The 16,621-nt window shown below is 54.4% G+C and overlaps 1 protein-coding gene and 1 pseudogene across 3 annotated transcripts in view; one reads left to right on the forward strand and one right to left on the reverse strand.

Moving 5' to 3' along the window:
• Positions 1-16,621, reverse strand: part of TKT (transketolase) — a 27,227-nt gene continuing 10,606 nt past the window's right edge. For all 3 annotated transcript variants that reach the window (XM_007107170.2, XM_028479822.1, XM_055079530.1), the window contains 12 exons: positions 16,434-16,547; positions 15,534-15,631; positions 11,189-11,380; positions 9,137-9,255; positions 7,470-7,663; positions 6,552-6,716; positions 5,238-5,394; positions 3,290-3,420; positions 2,617-2,700; positions 2,416-2,509; positions 991-1,113; positions 1-290 (listed from right to left, as the gene is read on the reverse strand). In XM_007107170.2, the coding sequence (XP_007107232.1) occupies positions 115-290; positions 991-1,113; positions 2,416-2,509; positions 2,617-2,700; positions 3,290-3,420; positions 5,238-5,394; positions 6,552-6,716; positions 7,470-7,663; positions 9,137-9,255; positions 11,189-11,380; positions 15,534-15,631; positions 16,434-16,547 (1,647 nt within the window). In that variant the 3' untranslated portion in view covers positions 1-114. The remainder of the gene's footprint in view (positions 291-990; positions 1,114-2,415; positions 2,510-2,616; positions 2,701-3,289; positions 3,421-5,237; positions 5,395-6,551; positions 6,717-7,469; positions 7,664-9,136; positions 9,256-11,188; positions 11,381-15,533; positions 15,632-16,433; positions 16,548-16,621) is intronic.
• Positions 3,586-4,553, forward strand: LOC112064931 (dihydrofolate reductase-like; annotated as a pseudogene).

Below are 16,621 nucleotides of genomic sequence, written 5' to 3' on the forward strand. Positions count from 1 at the left end.
TTCATTTTTCTCAAAACATATATTTATGACTCCTCTCGGTACATCTTTGAGCACCTCTGCCAGGATCTCAGGAATGTGTAGAACTCACTCCCACGCTGTACCCCACGCCCCCCACTAGGCCTTGGTGACCAGGCCCCGCACGGCTTGCGCAATGGCGTCCCTGTCAATGCCGAACATCTTGAGCAGCTCTGCTGGTTTCCCGCTTCTTGGCACCTGGCTGACAGCCAGGCGAGTGACAGTGACGCCAGGCTCGCCCACTACTGCAGAGGCCACTGCCTCACCTATGCCACCTGGACAAAGGAAAGGAGGTGAGTCAGGTGATGCGGCCTCATGTGAGCAGTGGGCGGGTCCCCAGAGCCCCTAGCTGCCCCCCCAGGCCCTGAATCAGTCTGAGTTTATTCCCTTTCCCAAGGATGGGGGGATGGCATATATACCAACCACCCTGCCCCACGCCTGTAGCCAGAGCAGACATCACCAATCACAGTACTTATTTTTTTCATAAGCCCAAATATGGCCTCTGAATCATATTTAACACCATCCTCTGGGCAGCTGTCATCAACCGACATCTGCACTTGATCTCAGGGTCTAAGCCCGTCTATTCCCCTGGGGCCTGCCTTGGAGGAGAGAGTAGTGTGTATTTGCAGAGGACGGCTTTGTGAAAAACTCATTAAAGCCAGAAATTTGTGTCATTTTCCCAGTTTGATTCTGCACAACAACCTTAACTTTCAGGTACTTCAGGGACATGACCACTGTGTGCTCTTAGCACGGCTGGAACCCCCTCGGGCTTCCTGGGTCAGGCAGGCATTCAAGGAGCCGTTCCAGCCATTGAGTTCAAGGGTCCCCAGGCCAAGCCTGAGGTCTGTTAAGAGGCCAAGTCCCAGCTGCTCTGGGTTTCCTGGGCCGCAGCTACCCTCCTGGGGCTGGGATAAAGGAGGATGTCCAGCCCTGTGCCCCCAGCCCTCCCAACCCGTGTGTCCCTGGCTCTCTCACCTTCACAGTAGTGGTCCTCCACGGTGACGATCCTGCCCTTGGTAGCACGGGCACTGTCGAGAATGAGCTTCTTGTCCAGGGGCTTGATGGTGAAAGGGTCCAACACGCGAATGTTGATCTTCTCTGTGAGGGCAGGAGAAGCAGGGTGGGCTGAGGGGAAGGAGCTGGGCGCCGTGGGTCTGCCCTTTGGGGGCCTTTGATGGGCACCCTGCGAGGGGGCCTGTCACACAGCTGCCCACCCCCGATGGCTCGGCCACCTCCTCTGTTGATCTGTGATGGCCCGTGTCCTCCGCACCCACCCCTCCACCTCGGAGCCTCCCTGGCCTGACAGGAGCAGCAGGTCTCAGGCAAGAAGAGGAGCACCTCCTCTCTCCCCTCACGCCCTGGGCTGCAGTATCTTGGCCTTTGGACCGACTGTCAGGGAAAGCCAGAGGGATGGCCGCCTCCAAGGGTCCGCCCGGAGGTAAAGTGAGGGCATGTGGGGTGGTGGGGAGGGGAGCTGTGGCTGCAGGCAGGACGGTGTCAGGTCAGGAGGATGGGTCAACCCTCCCCCTGGATCGTAGCCCGTCTCGCTCCTGCTCTGGCCCTCCCCCCAGTTCGTCCGAGCTCTGTTCCTGCTGCCTGGGCCTCTTCGATAACCCTCTTTGCTTATCACAGTTCCTACTCACACCTGAGGTCATTTTCTTTTCTTTTTTAAAATTTATTTATTTTTGGCTGCATTGGGTCTTCGTTGCTGCGCGCGGGCTTTCTCTAGTTGCGGTGGCTTGTCTTGTTGCAGAGCATGGGCTCTAGGCGCGTGGGCTTCAGTAGTTGTGGCATGTGGGCTCAGTAGTTGTGACTCCCAGGCTCTAGAGCGCAGGCTCAGTAGTTGTGGCGCACGGGCTTAGTTGCTCCGCGGCATGTGGGATCTTCCTGCACCAGGGCTTGAACCATGTCCCCTGCACTGGCAGGTGGATTCCTAACCACTGCGCCACCAGGGAAGCCCTGAGGTCATTTTCCTAAGGACACCCATGTCCACCCTCTCCTGGGTGCTCAGCACGGCTGAAATCTGTTGTGATTCCACTGCAGGGGAGGCTAATGCCTGTCTTCCCTACAGCTAACACTTGTGAGCTCGCAATGATAATAATAATGCCAGGTCACGTTTATTAAATCCTCAGGACAGCCCCGTGGGGAAGGTGATAGTACCCCCATGGATGGGGAAACGAGGCACAATGATGCTGAATAACATACTTAATTAGAAGCCAGCTAAGTAGATTCAGGCTCCAGGGCCTCTGATCTGGCCATCATGCTGGGTACACAGTAAGTGCTCCAAGCCTGGCTTTTACTAATATTCTCATCATTTAATTAGATGAGATTTTTCTTCACCCAGGACCAGGTCTGCAGTTAGTACCCCATCTAGGACTTTGTGGGTCCCGCCCTCCTTACCTTTCTTTAGCAAGTCAGCAGCAGCCAAGGCCTCATGCAGGGTCACCCCAGCCCCGATCACAGTCACCTGGTCATCCCTGCTCTTCAGGACCACCTGGGGGCAACATGGGGGCCAGTGACGCTCAGAGACTGGTAGACTGGGGTGGGTCCCGACCTCAGGCTCTCTCTATGGGGTGTCACTGGGGCATAAGCCACACTGACCTTGGCCTGCCCGATTTGGAAATCCTCATTGTTGTTGTAGATGATGGCGTTTTCTGGGCGGCTGGTCCGGATGAAGCAGATGCCCTGGAATGAAACAGAGTAACTGAGGATTTCAGGACGCAGGACTTCCAACCTTGAGGACTGGAGTCTTTCCTCTGCAGCACGTGCCTCTCCAAATAGTCCTCCTGCGTGACAGCCAGACCCAAGCCCCAGATGGAAGATAACTTCTCCATCAGGTAGACTGGCCTCCAAGGACTGCACCCCCTCCGCCCCCCGCCCCAGAGTGCTGTGGCTCGCCCCCTGCCCTCAGAGGGACAAGAGCCACGTGAGACATTCCAGTCAATGGCAGCGTGGCTCTTGTTCAGGACTCAGTTCATTCCAACTCAGGGAGAGCAGACAGGCATCAACTGCTGGATTGGCAGGGGCTGCCAGGATGCTCAGTGGTGAAAGAGAGCGGTGATCAATTAGCAATGTCTGCCACGCAGCAGGAAGGGTGGTGTGTATTTCATTTTTCCTGGTCTAACTCCTCCAAGCCACAACACCAGCGCAAGGTCAGGAGACACCACTCTGGGGTAGCAAATGACCAGCTCTGGGCCTGCATGCAGGCCTCCCTTCCCGTCCCTTTAGGGAAGCGCTAGCTGCCAGTTGAAGAAAGAACAGTCAAGTGACCCACCTTTCTATTGGCTGCTAATTCCACTGCCTTCTCCGTAGACACCCCATCGCTTGGGTAAAAGACGGTTGACATGGGGACAGACCGAAACATAGCCAGATCTTCCAGGGCCATCTGGGAGGGCCCATCTTCCCCTGGGGTGTGGGAAAGGATATGTTGAAGTAAGACCTCATGCGTGGAATGGAATCCTGGCCCCAAACCCTGTTTCAGAAGTCCGGGGACAGAATTTCGCGCCAAGCTGGCGGGCTATCCCCGTGTCAGTGTGACGTGCTAGCTCGGAAGTGTTTTCTGCCACCGTCATGGTTCGTCTGCTAAACTGCATTGTCGCTGTGTCCCAGAACATGGGCATCGGCAAGAATGGGGACCTGCCCTGGCCCCTGCTCAGGTAAACAGAATTTGGTGATGATGGGTGGGAAAACCTAGTTCTCCATTCCAGAGAAGAATCGACCTTTAAAGGACAGAATTAATATAGTTCTCAGTAGAGAACTCACGGAACCTCCACAGGGAGCTCATTTTCTTGCTAAAAGTCTGGATGATGCCTTAAAACTTATTGAGCAACCAGAATTAACAAATAAAGTGGACATGGTTTGGATAGTGGGAGGCAGTTCCGTTTATAAGATATCCAGGTGTTCCTTCTGATGTCCAGGAGGAGAAAGGCATTAAGTACAAACTTGAAGTATATAAAAAGAACAATTAATGTGAAAGTGATTTCTGATCTATTTCAAGCCTCCCCCCACCCCCCAAAAAATTATGTATTTTTTGTTGTGGAGACTTTTGTTGACTTTAGATCTATGGATAATTATTTCTAAGCAAAGTACTTTTATTCCCCATTAATCTTAACTAGACTGTTATCAGATACCATTTGTGAAACATTTCTTGCTGTAACTGCCTGAATGCCCATCAAGAGTCAAGAATAGGTGACCAGCACGTGCCTAGGGTAGAATATCTACCAAGACAGCCCAAAGTGGCAGAGTCCCCTGGTAGCATGAGTTGAAACCAGAGCCTACAGAGCTAGGAGCTAGGCAGATGGGTCCAAAGGTCAGAAATGGATTATAAACAGAAGAGCTAGCATTCAGTTATTAAAATTAGATCAAAAGAGGGACTGTGAATTACTTTATATCACACTTTTGAAAAAAATTCTGTTCACTCAGACTAGGAGTCAATAAGTTGAAAACTCCAGGATATTCCACAGAGACAGTAAAGAGGCAGGTACGAGACTACCTTTTGGGTGGCTAAAGGAGAAGGTCTGAGACCTTAAAAAACTTTGTTTCTGATCTTCAATGAGATTGCATGGGATGTTACAATGATAGAATAAGAATTGGCTGCTCTTTACAAAAAAGAATAACCTAATATCAAGCATAATGACTAAAATTAAAAATTCAAAGAGGTAAAAATTGAGAATGAATATTGCTAGAAACCAAAATTAGTAAGTTAGAAACTAAACTTCACAGAATTCAAAAATGAAAATTAAAACATGTTTTACCCATCACTTTAGCAAAGATTTAGATTAAGTATCCAAAAAAAAAATAGCATTTTCTGCCTTATAAATTGGTACAACCTTTTTAGAGTGTAAGTTAGCAATATCAATTAAAATTCAAAGTATTCTGGGTTTGGACCCAGAACTTCCACTTCTAGAAATTAATCCTGAACAAAGAAATGGACCCAAGAGTATGTGTTGCAACTTTCTTTTTCAAACTTGGAAACAGCCCAAATGTTGATTAATAAGAAATAATTAACCAATATGTCTATAAAATGTAACATCTGCAGCAGTTAAAAAGAATGAAGTACTGACAGAAAAATGCCAAAAACAACTGCTAAGTAAAAGAAGCAAATTGTGTATAATACTCAAAATGTTTAATAAATGTTCACGTGTGGGGAAAAAGCAAAAAAAAAAAAAAAAAAAAAACTCCGGGGACGTCACAGGTGTGAGCACCCGGCCGCAGCTCCTTACCGATGGACACGCCGCAGTGGGAGCCGCAGAGGTTGATGTTGCTCTCGGAGATGGCTGCCATGCGAATCTGGTCAAAGGCCCGCGTAAAGAAGGCTGCAAAGGCGCTGCAGAAGGGCACCGTCCTGTCACGTGTGGCACAGCCCACGGCGACGCTCACCTGGGGGCAGAGTGGGTGGTGTCAGCCCCGAGGAGGGAGAGGGTGGCCACGGGGCCCAGGACCCCCAGGGCCACCTCTTGGGAGGTGAGGGTTCCGTCATCCTAGTAACTGTTAATTCTCCTCGTCCCATGCAAGTGATCCTGTGCGCCCACGGACTCCACAGTCTGTTTCCAAACTCCTTCAACTTGAAATAGTAATTTCACAAGTTCTCTTAAAATCACTGTCCTAGGGAACACTTTTCTAGCATCAAGAAAAGCCTCTCACAGAGCAGGCTAGTAAGCTTGGGCATGGATGGTCCATCCTTCCCAGGCCTCTGCAAGTCTCCTCCACCTTCTCCCTGCCACCCCAAGGCCTCTGCAGAGACCAGCCCTCGCAACCCCTCTGTATGCCCAGAGGCCCCAGGCCCCAAATCCTGGCCCAGAAGCACTGAGTGCAGGCACTGGTTCTAAATTGGCATCACCTCCACAGCTCTGAAACTCACCAGCTGACAGGAGCCCTCCTTCCCCAGCCCCCGCCCCGGATCCTCCAGCTGCCAAGGCTGGAAGCCAGAGACAACTTCAGGTTCTTCAGGTGGAGGAAGAACTCTGGATGCAACAGAGTCAGGTGGTCTCCAGGGGGAGGAAGCTCTCAGTTCCTAGAAGCCTGCAGGCCAGGCTGGGCTCCTCAGCCAGGATATTTTGAAAAACAGGACAAAACACTGTTCCTTATTTAACAACCATAGATCCTGACAAGGAGCTGTTAACCCAACTGTGTGCATGGCAGGGGTCCACAAAGTTCTCTCATCTCTGTATTCCACAGGGTGGCAAGGGCCAAAGCCTTGTGCATAAAAGGGCCCAGCAGACTTTGGCTGCTAGTTCCAGCCTCCTGGCTGTGCCTGCCCTTCCACCTGGAGGGCCCTTTACCCCAGAGAAAGCCCATCCACCACAATGACTGGCCTGCGTGCAGCATCCCCTGCTCAGCTCCCCCGTGTGCACTCACCCAGCTCTTGGGTGTCACAACACCCCTCCCCCACCAGTTACTTGAGGTCAAGGGTCAATGCTGGGTCCTAGCTGTTTCTAGGGCCTAGCAGGCACCTGGCACTGCCAAACACGGCTGCTCAAGGGAACAGGAGGGGTTCAGCCCTGCCCCTGCACCCCTCAGACCCCAGCTGCACCCACCATGTTCTGCTCAGCAATGTAGCACTCGATGAAGCGGTCTGGGTGCTCCTTTTTGAAGAGTTCTGAGAAGGTGGAATTCTTGGTGTCCCCGTCCAGGGCAATGATGCGGTCGCTGGCATGGCCCAGCTTGGCCAGGGCCTGCCCATAGGCCTTGCGGGTGGCTATCTGTAGGGAGGAGAGTGGGAAGGCTGAGCACCTCGGGGGGCATGTGGTCTGGAGCCCAGCTCAGCCTCTGGGTCATAGCTTCCACCAGGGAGGAAAAGGGTAAAAACAGGAGCAGAAAAAGGAAGCCCAGCAGCATACGGCCCTGCGGAAACTTCTGTAAGGTTGCCAATAAGAATTTAAAATGATGAATGTCTTGGGTGCAGCCTCTTGTCTCCAGCCCAGCTATGAACCATCTGAGCTGGAAAAGATGTCCTAACACCCCCATTTCCCCAGCCCTGTGAAAGAGGCCTGTGAACTTGCCCCACTCTGCAAGAGAATACACTGAGGGCCTGGGAGTCAGAAAGCCTGACTCAGGTGGCACTGATGGGTCCACAAGGGGGAGTGCCCAGAACTGGGCAGGCCTGCCCTTTGCCTTTGCCTGGCCAGAAGTGGGGGAGTCCTGAGCGCAGGCCAAGGCCATGATGGACCGGGGCTTGGGGGGGGGACGGGACTCAGAAACTGTCAGCTTTGATCCCAGTAGCTTGCTGTGTGACTATGGGCAAATCCCTTGCCCTCTCTGAGCCTCTCTGCATGTAAATAATTCCAGAGCTGGCTGGCCCCATGAAAGAACTGGCAGGAGCAACATCTCAGGGTTCCTCCTCACCCCGAACTAATCTAATCTCTCTTCTCTTTCCCGGCCCCAGCCCTGGGGAACCAGAGAACCGCTGCCACCCTAGCCCAACCAGTCCAGAAAAGTGAGGCCCAACTGGGTACCTTGTCCCCAACTTTGTAGCTGGGTGGGGTGGGCATTTGGATGTTGGTGATGTCCACTGAGGGGGTGTCCTCCTGCGGGGGTTTCGCCAGGATCTTCTTTTTGCTCTGGATCTGGCTGTAGATTTCCTGGATGATCTGATCAGCCATGTTTTTGGGGAGGGGCTTCCCATGCCAAGACTCCTTATCTTCTATCCCTGTGGGTACAACGTAGGAGGGCAGAGGGCCAGGTAAGGTGAAAGCTCTCAGAGGGCCAGGAAGCTGCTCGAGGGGGCCTAACCCTCCACACGTCAAGGGCAGGCCACCATGGGGGTCAGGGAAGGAGTACCATGGTGACCAGCACTCAACTGCAGGCCCCTGTTGAGTAGCGGCCCAGTCCCCCAGGAGCTCCCAGTGGGGAGGGGGCATGTGTGGTAGATGAATGTTGCTGGCATACCACCCCATCCCATTCCCCTTGCATCACCTCCCCACCCCAAGCCTGCACAGCGTGGGGTCTGCTGTAGAAATCACACTCAGTTTGTTGAATAGGTTGGGAGAGGAAGCTGAGGCCTAGGGCAGGGGGAGCACCGCCAAGGTCACCTATGCATCAGTGAGCAGCAGACGGGGCTCTGTAAGCCCCCAGGTGCATCCCCCGCCGTGGCACCTTGCCGTGTGGGGACCAGTGAGGCTTAATAACCCTCTCCTCTAAGGTCACCTCAGATGTCACCACAGCCTGGAGAAAGCCACGGACTAACCCTCCCAAGCAGCCCTCAGGAGCTATGAGGTTTCCAGATCCCACGTGGTGGTAACACCTGAGGGGTCGGCATCAGCAGCACTGAGGCCATGACTGTATCCCAGAGTCCTCTCCCAGAAGGTTCCAGAGCTGTACACTTCTTCCCAGATACCAGTGAATATCCTCATTTACCTCGAGTCCACACAGGCAGAGGGGGACGTGACCCCTGGTGGGCAGGCGGGGAGCCGGGCACGTGGCAGTGAAGCCAGCCCCGAGCCTGCAGTTAGCCCTTTTAGTGCCAGACTCCCTGTATCCCTGGGCAAGTCCCTGGCCACTTCTAGCCTCATCTTCCCATCGTTACAATGGGCAAGGGCCATCGCAGCCCCAAGCAAGGGTCTGGAGCCCGTGCCTAGGTGCTAGGGAGGGACTTATGTCTGCATGGCTCTCAGGCCAGGCACGGGAACCCATCTTCCAGACCCTCCTGGGCTGCCCACCCGCACAGGCCTCTGGAATCACTTTTCCATTGCATGAGGGGTACCCCGCTTGCCTCCTAGGGAAGAAACTAGGTCTCCCCAGGCTTTCCTGGGGCTCCCTGCATCAGCCCTTCGGCACAGGGCAGACAGCTGGAGCTGTCAAGGTCGCTCTTCAGATGCCAGGCAGGGAGTGTCCTCTCTCCTTACCCACAGTCCTTTCCAAGTCCTCCCTCTCCTCCTGCCTACACATGACCCCCAGTCGAGACCAGCCAAACCAGGGTCTAAATCCCAGCTCAGCCACGCTGCCCAGCAAGTCTCCTGCTCCCCCTTCCCTGGACTGTGTGCACTCCGCTGAGGAAGCAAGGGGCTGGCTCAACCCCAGACACGGGCTCTCAAAGGCACGCCTCCTAAACCCCCCCGCTCTTCAGTCAGCCGCAGGGCCCAGTCCCTGGGTGGTGGGTGGAAGGAGACTCGAGCATACAGACCTGTGATGCCTCGACCCTTGAAGGTCTTGGCAATGATGGCCGTTGGCTGGTTCTTGACCTGCCCGAAGGCCTTGCACAGCTCCTCCACGCTGTGTCCATCTACGATGATGGCGTGCCAGCTGGGGACAGAAAGAGGGTGTGAGGGGCAAGGGCCCTGAGAAGGGTCCTGGGGAAAGGCCCTGCCCTCGCTTCACTGCACGGCTGCGATCTGGAAAAGAGCTGGAGGAGTTGGGGCGCCTCAAACCTGCCGGTTTCCAATTTGGGTTTAATTTTCTCTTTTTTCACATTGTTTTACTTCCTCTTGTTTGCCTTTGAACAGATTTTCCTCCTCTCTCCTAAGTAATGCAAAGCCTAGTTCACTTATTGTCTTTCATTCCTGAGCTATTCATTTCCTACTGAAAGCTGCTTTTAGGACAATGCACTGGGTTTGGAATCTACTGCTAGATTTCTGATGAATTTTTATTTAAGGGACACATCCGATCACTCCATAGATGGTGGACGTGGTGCTGGAAACTTGTATAAAATGAGTCATGTTGTCAAACATCCAGAGGAAGGAGCCTTTCTCTTTCAGGCAATCCCTTTGGGGACACTTTTTGGCAGATTAATAGTAACAGAAGTAGCAGCTCACACTTACTGAGTGCCCACTCTATGTAGGCACGGGGCTGAGCACATATTAACCCATTTAAACCTGTTGTTGGGCTTCCCTGGTGGCGCAGTGGTTAAGAATCCGCCTGCCGATGCAGGGGACACGGGTTCACGCCCTGGTTTGGGAAGATCCCACGTGCCGCGGAGCAGCTAAGCCCATGTGCCACAACTGCTGAGCCTGCACTCTAGAGCCCGCGAGCCACAACTACTGAACCTGTGCTCTAGAGCCTGCGAGCCACAGCTACTGAAGCCCGCGTGCCTAGAGCCCGTGCTCCCAACAGGAGAAGCCACCGCAATGAGAAGCCCACGCACCGCAACAAAGAGTAGCCCCCGCTTGATGCAACTAGAGAAAACCCATGTGCAGCAACGAACACCCAACTTAGCCAAACATAAATAAATAAAATAAATAAAATTTTTAAAAAACAATAAAAGGCAAATTATTAAAAACAAACAAAAACCTGTTGTTGTCCCCATTTTATAGACATGTAAACTGACATACTGAATGTGGAGTAATCTGCCCGAGGCTGCAAAGCAAGTTAAGTGATGAAGCCAGGACTTAAGGAATCTGGCTTCGTAGCCACAAGGTTATGGACACAGCCCCAAGGATGCTGCCGGGGTTATACTCCAAGTCCCCAGCCCGATGCGGCCTTGAGGAGGTCTGTCCCTGAGGCATGTTGTGGCTGTTTCTTCCCCTGTCCAACAGAGAATCTTTCTTCTCTTCATTTTCTCCCTCTGTAAGGTCACTCAGAGATAACAGCCCTGTGTCTGCTGTGTGATCAGGTACTGCAACTCCAACTCGACTTTCCCTGGTCATCGGCTCATCTATGAAGGGTGGCCTTGGAGGCCCTGGGCCCTCAGAGCCCAACTGCAGAACTTGTATTTGGTGTAGGGGAGGGACATCAAGGTGAGGCCCTCTCTGGCTGACACCCACCCAGATGGACCTCCCTGCTTTGTAACACGTGACTCTGAACTCACAACCATCCAAGGCCCACGGAGGAAATCTGGAAACCCTATCTCCCGTTTCCTTATGAGAAGTCCGTTCCTCCTCCTGTCACAGGAGGTAACCAGTGGCCTGACGTATTGAGTGAGCCTGGTCCACACCGTGCACCTCCTGCCTCCTCACCCAAGAACAGGTGAGGATGTGTGAGATCACATTATGTGGAAGCTCTGAGAGCCATCACACCACCCAACGTGCAAATAAAGGAACAGAGCTGGGCCTCAGCCCACAAATCCATGGCACTGGCCAGGGCGGCCACTTTAAGTCCAAATGCCCTGTGAGTCAGACCCTGAAGGGAGACCTTCTTTTGATGGGGCTTAACATCTGGCTTCAGCCCCTGCATCTGCAAAGCTTCTGGCACAGAGGTCTCCTTTGCTATGAGGGTGCTCGGGCCACAGCCCCGTACGTACCCGAAGGCCTCGCAGCGCTTCTGGTAGACTTCCATCTGATGCTGCAGCGGGGTGGGGTCGCTCTGGCCCAGGCGGTTGATGTCAAGAATGGCGACGAGGTTGTCCAGCTTGTAGATGGCTGCAAAGGCCATGGCCTCCCACACAGAGCCCTCTGACAGCTCCCCGTCTCCCAGCATGCAGTAGACACGGTAGCTGCGGGCGGGGGTGGGGGTGGGTTAGAGACTGGCCCCCTTGCCTGGCCCACGTGCCCCTGGCCTTTCCCTCTGGGACGTGCAACAGCTGTGCCCACCCCAAGTCCACACCCAGTGAGGAAGGGGCTGTGAAGGAAGCTGTCAGGAGCTCCAGAAAGACAGCAGTCTGGACTTGTTAGGGCATGAAGAAATGGTGAGCTTCACAGGGGCTAACTACTCACGCTGGGCGGGAGGGCCTTGAGCCGCCCGCTGCCGGGTGCACCCACTTCTCTCCGCCCCACCATGAACCAGGACTGCTGGGGGAGCCCTGGGAGTCGCTAGGTGGGCCAGAGGGACAGAGGACCTTTCTGCTCAGAGGAGCTGGGCCAGGGAGGCCATCTGTGATGCACCCTAGAGGGAGGCTTCAGGTGAAGATGAGCACTCACGAGGGGGCTTGAAGGCCGGGATCACGGTGCGGGCAGGTGCCTCAAAGGATGGGCTCCTCCCAAACTTCTGGGGCTGGTTCTTACCCAAGACTAGAGCTGGGCCTAGGCTTTCTCCACCCCAGGGGGCTATCTCCTGCCCTCAACACTGGCAGCCATGATTGTTCCAAAGGTAGTGTGACACGGTAAAAAGAGCAATGAAGTTGGGATAAATTACCCAGAAACAGAACCTTCCCTGGCCGGGGAGGGTGGAGCCAAGGGGTGAGGCTGGAGGCAGGGAGACCAGTTCAGGGACCTTGACCCCAACCTCCAACCCCCCAACTCTGCTTAGCACTGAGGAACCCTCTCAAAGAAGGTAAGTGCAGTTGTTATTCCCGAAAAAACACGCAGACAAGGAAACAGGCTCAAAGGTCAAGGCACTTGCCTGAAGATCATGCAGCTGGGGAGCAGCTGAGCGAGGATTCAAACACAGGCCTGACTGCCCAGCCCAGACTGTCCACTCCTTGCTGACTAGGATCGCACACGGGGGGAGGAGCAGGATGTGGAGACCCCCGTTCCCCTGCCCAGCGTCCAGATGTGTGACCCCAGGGAGTGAGGCTGGTGCCTGGATGGCTCGGAGGGACACAGCCGCCCTGTTGCTGAGTGGGTCGGGCCTCCAGGCCTCCCTGCTGCAGGGCCAAGGCAGGGGGAGCTGAAGAGAGGTGGGGACGGCTGTGGTGCTGTCAGCACGACTCAGCACCCTGCAGGCCTCCAGGTCAGGGAGGGCTCCTGCATCCTCCCCTTGCCATATCAGGCCTATACCTTCCCTTCTGCGGCCTCCAGCAGGCCAGGCCACTGGTTCCCCCACAAGGAGCAGAAGGTCCCACTCTCAGAAGCTTATCTGAAGCTGGGTCTTGCAGGCTGCAAGGGGGACCCAAAGACAGTGCAGGGGTGGGGCCTGGCACAGCAGCTCTCAAAAATGACCAGCCTGATGGGGCTAAGCCAGAGAAGCCTGTAGGGAACTCGACTTCCCCAAAAAGGGATTCCAGGGAAGCAGACCGGCTGCCTTCCCAACCCCACACCCACTTCCAAGGAAACTGAACTGGGGCCAAGAGCGGAATTCCAGCATAGCCTCAGACTCAAGTCAGGAGCGCGGCGTGGGGAGACACTGGGGGTGCTTGTGAACAGGAAAGGGGGCCCTGCAGAAGCCAGGGCTAACCTGAGGCTGCATATTTCCTGAAGCTGTTAGATTCAGGGTAGGGCTACAAATGCCCACAGTCCTGAACTAATATGAAGAGAAAAGACCCTAATGAGAGGGCCAACATTTGCTGCAGGAGTTGGGAAACCACCTCAAATATCCAACAACAGATGACAGTCTAAACGTGTTACAGCATCCCCATAAAACAGAACAGTATCCAGTCATTAAAACTAGCTCTTGGACTTCCCTGGTGGCACAGTGGTTAAGAATCCGCCTGCCAATGCAGGGGACACGGTTTCCAGCCCTGGTCCAGGAAGATCCCACATGCCGCGGAGCAACTAAGCCCATGTGCCACAACTACTGAGCCTGCGCTCTAGAGCCCGTGAGCCACTACTGAAGCCCACGCACCTAAAGCGCGTGCCCCGCAACAAGAGAAGCCACTGCAATGAGAAGCCCGCGCACCGCAACGAAGAGTAGCTCCTGATCGCCGCAACTAGAAAAAAGCCCACGCACAGCAAGGAAGACCCAGCACAGCCAAAAAAAAAACACTAGCTCTTGACAGGGTGTGAGAAAAGTGTTCAGATTTTTCTAAAAAGCATTGGGTAAAATTGTGTAAATACTAGGATTATAAATCCATTAAGTTTCTTCTCACAATAACATGGAAGAAATAGGATACATTGTTAAGTGAGATTGAAATGGGGGAGAGGTGGTTAAGAATAAGGAAGTTGTTTGTTTCTTCTTCTTTTTTTTTTTTTTTGGCCACACCTCACAGTATGCAGGATCTTCATTCCCTGACCAGAGACTGAACCCATGCCCCCTACAGTGGAAGCGCAGTCTTAACCACTGGACCGCCAGGGAAGTCCCTTGTTTCTTTTTAATGCATTCCTGTATTTTAGATTAGTATGTATTTTATAATCCAAAAAAGAGAAATGGGGAATTCCCTGGCGGTCCAGTGGTTAAGACTCAGTGCTCTCACTGCCGGGGCCCCAGGCTCGATCCCTGGTTGGGGAACTAAGATCCCATAAGCCATGTAGTGCAACGAAAAAAAAAAAAAAAAAAAACACAAAAGAGAAATGGAAGAGAGCCAGTTGGATGTGTGCTCCCTGGTTGATGGCCGGACAGACTTGACTGGGGGCTGGATCCAGGACCTCTGGCAGCTGGCGCAGCCTGATAATTCCCTTAACCCCTCAGCCTTAGCCAACCCTGGCCACTGAGAACCCAGCTAAATGCTTTCTCCCTACACTGGCTTTTCCCATTACGTTAGGGTCAGGAAACGACCCTTCACGAGGAATCATTTCAAGCAACTGTAGAGAATAATTAACTCACAGCTCTGGTTCTGTGCCAAATAAAATACTCTTAAACACACATCCCATTCTTTGTGACTTTCCTCACTGCATGGTGAATCACTTCTGGGTGTAGCTGAGCCTGGCCCCAGAGCCCAGCCCGGGAGGCTATGCCGTCAGGTAACACTGGCCTGAGTCTGGAAGGCCTCACAGCCCCAGCCCACCTCCTGGAGAGCTGTCTCAGGAGCTTCCTCTGCACACAGTAGGTGCTCACTGGGGTGGAGCATCCGGTCAGGCTCCCTGTAGCCACCCGCCGCCTGCAGGCCAGACTCCCTGGGCCTCTCCTCTGGGAAGCTTCCCGCCCACAGGGCTCCCCGAGCCTGCTGTGCTTCCCTCAGGCCCCTCAGAGCAGCCTGGGGGCCCTGAATATGGACTCCAGATGCACACCCTGGGTTCACATCCTGCCTCCACCATAAGGCAAACATCTTATCTCAGTTTCCCCACCTGTGAGAGGGGCAGCTGTACGCACCTTATCACCTTATCAAGGTGAAACCCTATAAAGCACAGAGTACAGGGCCCTAAACGGTAAAGGAATGAAGAAACCACTTTGACAGCCTGCAGCCAACACTCCTCCCTTCCGCAACAGAGACCTGTCTGCAGGCCACGGTGGACGGCCTTGTAGCTGAAACCTGCCTCGAGGGGGTTCTCCCCCAAACTGCCCGGTGCTGGAGCAGCAAACCTCTCTGACCAGGCTGCTCACCCTCCACAGGTCACTCTCTCCAGGGTTCATCTCTTCCCTGGCTGACACGTGGGGGTCAGGGAGGCCCAGAAACACCCCCGGAACACCCCATTTTCTCCTTTCCCGAGGTAAAGGCGAGTGGCTCGGGCCTGGGTTCTCGGCACCTAGTCAGGCATTGAGAGGTGGGCCCACCTAAGACTTCCAGGGTCCAGGTGCCAGGCTTGGGGGCAACACGGGAACTCATGAGCCAAAGCACTCTGGCCAAAGAGCACGTGGCTCTGGACGCAAGCCTGGCCCTATCGGTCACTATCCAGGGACTCTGGGCAGGTCCTTTCACTCCTTTGAGCCTATTTCCTCATCTGAAAAGGGAGCTGGTCCTGGTACCAGCCTCATGCCACACATGCACGGTTAGTTACTCAGTTCCTACTCCGCCCTGGGCAGGCAAGGAGGTGCCTGGGGGCAGCGAGTAAAGCTGGGCCACCAGGACCCCACTCCAAACCATCGTGGGTGGGGGTGGGGAGTGGGAGTGTTACCTGGCTTTGTCGAAGTATTTGCCGGTGTAGGCCATCCCGCAAGCAGCCCCAAGGCCTTGGCCCAGGGAGCCCGTGGCCACGTCGGTGAAAGCTTGTTTCTGTCATGACAGAGGGCTACAGTTACCACAAGCAATGTTTCCCAGAAGTGCCTCCCAGGATTCTAGCCCTGTGGCCTTGGGAGCCTCGAAGCCACACCCCACCCATACCCAGGGTGCAGGCATGTCTGCAGAAGGCAGAGTGTGACTTCTCATTATTCCCCTACAGCTGTAATTGTGGGTGTGGTTCAAATGCCAGCTCGGCCCATGGGGAGCTGTGTGACCTCAGGCCACGGACTGAATCTCTTTGGGCCTTGGTTCCTTCATCTGTAAACAGAGCCCACATTATTCACCTCACACAGTGGTTGAGAGAATTCATGACAAAACTGAATTATTTGGCCCTAGTGGGTGCCCAGATGGGGCGTCACAGTTTCCACAGTAACCCCATGAACTCCAAACGTTTGCAGCGCCCCGAGGAGCACACCGGGCCCCTTCCGTGGGTGTCACCAGCATCCTGCTGTGACCCCCTTAGAGAATCCCTGGTGAACCTCTTCTCCCAAGCTGTGTCTAAGTGGCCAGGGAGGCCCAGCAGGGCAGGGAAGCCGGTGTTTGGTGCCTGGGGAGAGGCCCGCCCTGCAGTTGACCCAGAGTGCCCTGGGCTGGGGCCTTAAAGGTCTCACCCTTCAGCACAAGCTTGGGGTAAACAGCGTGCCCCCAAACGCCTGCTTCTTCCTCACTTTAATGCCCTCCTCTGCCCTCCAACACCCTCAGCTCCTCAGTGGGTGCCCTGCCCCCTTCCCGCATGCCTCGAGAAAGAGGAAGTGGAAGCAGAGGCCTGGAGAGGCTCCTGGTGGGGTGCACTTACCGGGACAGGGTGCCCGTCCAAGTCAGAGCTGATCTTCCTCAGGTTCAGCAGCTCTGCCTCGGGCAGGAAGCCGGCTTCAGCCCAGACGGCATACAGGATGGGCGCTGCGTGGCCCTGCAGGGAATGGACAGTGCGGGGATGGGTCAGATGAGGAGCTGTTCCCGCCACGCCCCGAAACCCGGGGCCTG

This window comes from Physeter macrocephalus, chromosome 18 (genome assembly GCF_002837175.3).
Source record: "Physeter macrocephalus isolate SW-GA chromosome 18, ASM283717v5, whole genome shotgun sequence".
Lineage (NCBI taxonomy): Eukaryota > Metazoa > Chordata > Mammalia > Artiodactyla > Physeteridae > Physeter > Physeter macrocephalus.